This window comes from Bactrocera neohumeralis, chromosome 4, assembly GCF_024586455.1.
Source record: "Bactrocera neohumeralis isolate Rockhampton chromosome 4, APGP_CSIRO_Bneo_wtdbg2-racon-allhic-juicebox.fasta_v2, whole genome shotgun sequence".
Classification (NCBI taxonomy): Eukaryota; Metazoa; Arthropoda; class Insecta; order Diptera; family Tephritidae; genus Bactrocera; species Bactrocera neohumeralis.
Genome location: NC_065921.1, coordinates 90,610,179 through 90,614,419, shown reverse-complemented (window position 1 = coordinate 90,614,419; position 4,241 = coordinate 90,610,179). Strand labels below are relative to the sequence as shown.

The 4,241-nt window shown below is 33.3% G+C and overlaps 1 protein-coding gene across 2 annotated transcripts; it reads left to right on the top strand.

Annotated features, from left to right (window-relative positions):
• Positions 1-949: 949 nt before the first annotated feature.
• Positions 950-3,371, top strand: LOC126757268 (elongator complex protein 4). Of its 2 annotated transcripts, none has more exons than XM_050471043.1 (6): positions 950-1,035; positions 1,387-1,671; positions 1,728-1,763; positions 1,828-2,747; positions 2,804-3,038; positions 3,103-3,371. In XM_050471043.1, exons 2-6 carry the CDS (start codon positions 1,557-1,559, stop codon positions 3,186-3,188), a joined length of 1,392 nt encoding a protein of 463 aa, XP_050327000.1. In that variant the 5' UTR covers positions 950-1,035; positions 1,387-1,556; the 3' UTR covers positions 3,189-3,371. The 2 variants fall into 2 exon arrangements, with proteins under 2 accessions (XP_050327000.1, XP_050326999.1); XM_050471042.1 differs by lacking the exon at positions 950-1,035 and adding an exon at positions 1,234-1,322.
• The last annotated feature ends 870 nt before the right edge of the window (positions 3,372-4,241 follow it).

Sequence of the window (4,241 nt, the reverse complement as noted above, 5' to 3'; positions counted from 1 at the left end):
GTTTATACGCTCTACACTGAAATCTAGGCAACAAGTGCCAAAGTTTAGTACAAAATCTGATTTTATCAATAAATTTGACACAGATTCAGACTAAAACAAGCCTGACATATGGTTGGTTGGTTGGGTTGGGCTTGGGAGGAACCCGAAGAGCAGCCACCTCCACGGGGTGGGTTCTGGGTGACCAATACAGGTTAGCTAAGAGCTGCAAGAATTTTCACCTTGCGCTGTGGCGCGCCGCCTTTTCGGTAGGAAATGACGTGACAAATAACTTTTGTTTTATACATTTTGCCATGAGATGCGTATTTCAGGCGCTAGGTAGACAATTTCACGATTTTAGGCGAATTTCCGAAATTTCAAGGCCTGAGTTGGGGTTGAAGATGCAATCCGATCTCTAAACAAAAAGTTGCATTGGAATCAGAAAGTACTAAGGCAGCTTTTCCGCACTATTAGAAATCCCGAATCGAAAAAAGTCCGGAATCGACCCACCCTAGTGCACATGTGGCTTGGTACTTTGAGGTATATGGTCAAAATCAAAACAAATATAAATTATTCTAACTGCCATAAATAACCAAAACTCTAAATACAGCAGAGAGGATCATTACGGGGAGGGTCATCTGCGATTTCAAAATCTTGAACAGTGTGTCGACATCGGCGAAAAATTGAGCATCGGTCAAACACTACAAATTGGTACTCAAAAGGTTTGATTGAACATTTCCGCCTTCACTATTCATTAATATTCTCTGCTCTTGGTAGCTAGATGGCGCTCAAGCCGGAAAAAGCCTTTTTAATCCACGTTCTCTGCTTTTGGCATGTTAATATACAGTCCACAATTTATTCTCGCTATATTTGACATTTTCTGCTAATATTTTGTTGGTGTTAATTTTGTTTTTGTAGCCTTGTTGCCATATAAGTTTGTCTTGAGCATGTTTTATAACTTGGAATACGGTTGTAAATAAAAAAAAATAGATTTCTGTATTTGTAATTTCTAAATAACAAAAGGATTTAAACGGTCATAATTCTAGAATAGTAGTAAAAGTAAATAGTTTATTGTAATATAGAAAAAAGCGCTTTTTAATCCACGTTCTCTGCTTTTGGCATGTTAATATACAGTCCACAATTTATTCTCGCTATATTTGACATTTTCTGCTAATATTTTGTTGGTGTTAATTTTGTTTTTGTAGCCTTGTTGCCATATAAGTTTGTCTTGAGCATGTTTTATAACTTGGAATACGGTTGTAAATAAAAAAAAATAGATTTCTGTATTTGTAATTTCTAAATAACAAAAGGATTTAAACGGTCATAATTCTAGAATAGTAGTAAAAGTAAATAGTTTATTGTAATATAGAAAAAAGCGCTTCTGTTAATTCGCTAACATTTTATAATCAGAAATTTTTTTACGCTTCCGTCAAACGGAAAATTGCATTATTGAAACGTCAACAACACGAATAGAGAACGTCTAAAATAAATAATAATAAATCCAACATTACTGCAACGGGTCGAACACTGTGAGGGCAGAAAGTTGTTTTGCGTAATTTTCTGTTGGCGCAATCTATAAAATGTCGAGCTTTCGTAAACGGCATGTGCAAAAACCAATACCAGGCACACGGACTAGTCCACAAACAGGACAGATAATAACTTCCAGTGGAAATCCTTCGTTTGATGTTATTTTTGGTAACAAATAAAGTAATTAAAATAATATTAATGTAAAACTAGTTACGAATTTTTAGGAGGTGGCTTGCCTGTTGGCTCAATATGTCTAATTGGTAACGTTGATCATCTAATAAATTTACCGAAATAAGGACTGTATTTCTTCTTTTTATGATATAGAGGAAGATAAGTACGTAACATTTTCAAAGGTTTTAGCGAAATACTTTATTGCGGAAGGAGTAGTTTCAGGACAGTCGGTTTTATTAGGAAGTTTGGATGATGATCCACAGGAATTAATGAGCAAATTGCCAAAACCACTCAATGATGATGAAGTGGAAATTGAAAAATCTACCGAGCAAGAAAACGGCGAGGCCTCTCAAAACGGCTTACGAATTGCATGGCGCTACAATGATCTTCCACCAGTAAATTCGGAACAAATACCTAGTAAAATAGGGCACCATTTTAATTTGATGGAACATATGGATAAAAATTTGCTAGACTTTGTCGACACTCTATTGTGGAATGGAAATTCATATGTTAATTCAGATGAAGTAGACGATGATTATGATTGTGGGTTAGGTGATGAGGATAATGTATTTTCCGCGGTTGAATCAAATGCAGAGTCCAAAGACGATACTGATCAAAATACGACGAGTAGCAGTAGTGGAAGCAACATCAGTTGCAAAGAAGTTGATTTAGAACAGGAAAGAATTAATGCTGCAGCAGCTCTACTATCCGGTAATTCCAATGAAACTCCCCGGATTCAAAATGCAACTAAATTGCAAGTCGATGCTGTGCAGGCTCCTACTATTTTAGGCCAAAAACAAAATAATAATTGTGAAAAAATCTTCAATAATTCGAAATATCAACGTTTTCTTAAATTAGTTCAATCATTTGCCAAGGAGGAAAAATTTTCATCGAGTACATTGGTTTATCGTAGCCTTTGTCGTATCTGCATTACATCACTGGGATCGCCACTTTGGTATGATGAAGAATTTCCGAAAAACATTTTAAAATTTCTAACAGTGTTAAGAGGCATAGTAAGGAACTCAGTGTCGGTTTGTTTTATCACTATGCCTATGCATTTGATATCTAAATATGTAAGTATAACTAGTGGATAATTATCGCAGGAACTAATAGTAAAATTTATATTAAGGATGAATCGCTTGTTCCCAAAATACGGAATTTGGTAGACTACGCCATCGAATTAGAATCATTTAGCGGATCTGAACATGAAACCAACATCGCTTTCAAAGAATACAGCGGTCTAATACATTTACACAAAATTACAGCTGTTAATACACTCACTGCCTATATGCCAGAAACTTCCGATTTAGCATTTAAGTTACGTCGAAAGAAGTTCGTCATTGAAAAGCTTCATTTGCCACCAGGTAATTTATATTTATTTTGAAACGGATTTATTATTTAAAAACAAAGTTTCTTTTTCTACTATAGAAATGCAAGAAGATATCAAAGAAAATATGCAAACATTTAGTTGCAGCGGTGGATCTTCAGCCAGTGCTACGTCAATGGATTTTTAAGTTCACTATTTTTTGCTATGCAAAAACAATTTCGTTTAACAAAAGGAAAAAAGTATATTGGTTCTTTGTTGCAGCATAACAATGAAAAATGCAAAATTTCAAAATGTGCAGATATAAATAATTTTTTTTTTTGTCTGCAGTTATATCAAATAAAGCCAACAGTGTGTTTTTTCAACAAACAAATATGTGTTTTATATCGTAAATTATGCATACAAAAATTATTACAAATAACATTAAAGAAAAATCATTACAAATCGGTTAGAATCAAATTTTAGCAACTTCATAGATATATACCTATTTTTGATTCCGTTATAATTTTTGGTTGGTGAAATATGTTGAATTTATATTCGATTATAAATGTGAATGCTGAATTCATATACATTTTCAGACTCGAAGAAGAAAACAGTACTTAAATAAATACAATAACAATAACTTGGAAAGCTTTCGTTAAAATCCGTGAACGCATTCGGACCACGGTCGGTCATTAACGTGAGATTAAACTCTTAATTGTAATATATAAAGCAAGTTAGTAAAATAAATTATACAATTTTTAAAACCACATAGTAAATTGCTCAAAGAAACTTCTGAGAGTGCTTTATTCATAAGAAATTGATATCTACTTTTACTTTGAATGAAGAGTTTACATTAGAAAATATGACATAATCCGTATATACAATTGTATATGTATGTATGAATGACCCAATCTTTAGAATTTTAATTTTTCGATTAGTGAAATAAGCAAACTAAACGGAGTACAGGCGAATTACTGAAAATTTCATATATCTACTCATGTAAAGAATATATATTCCGCCTTTTTTGAGATTTTATGCGTTTACAAACTCATAAATTAAACTGAGTATACGAATTCCTACAAACATTAATGAATACGTTTTGCGGCACATTCATGGAAAATCATTCAACAGGTAGCAACAGTATGTTTAGACGCTTTACATTATCTCTTTTTTTTTACCACTTCACGGTTTGCAGATGAACAATTCTCTCCGAACAGCTTGTAAAGATAATGCATAAATTAAATGAATGAGAGTGGGACAT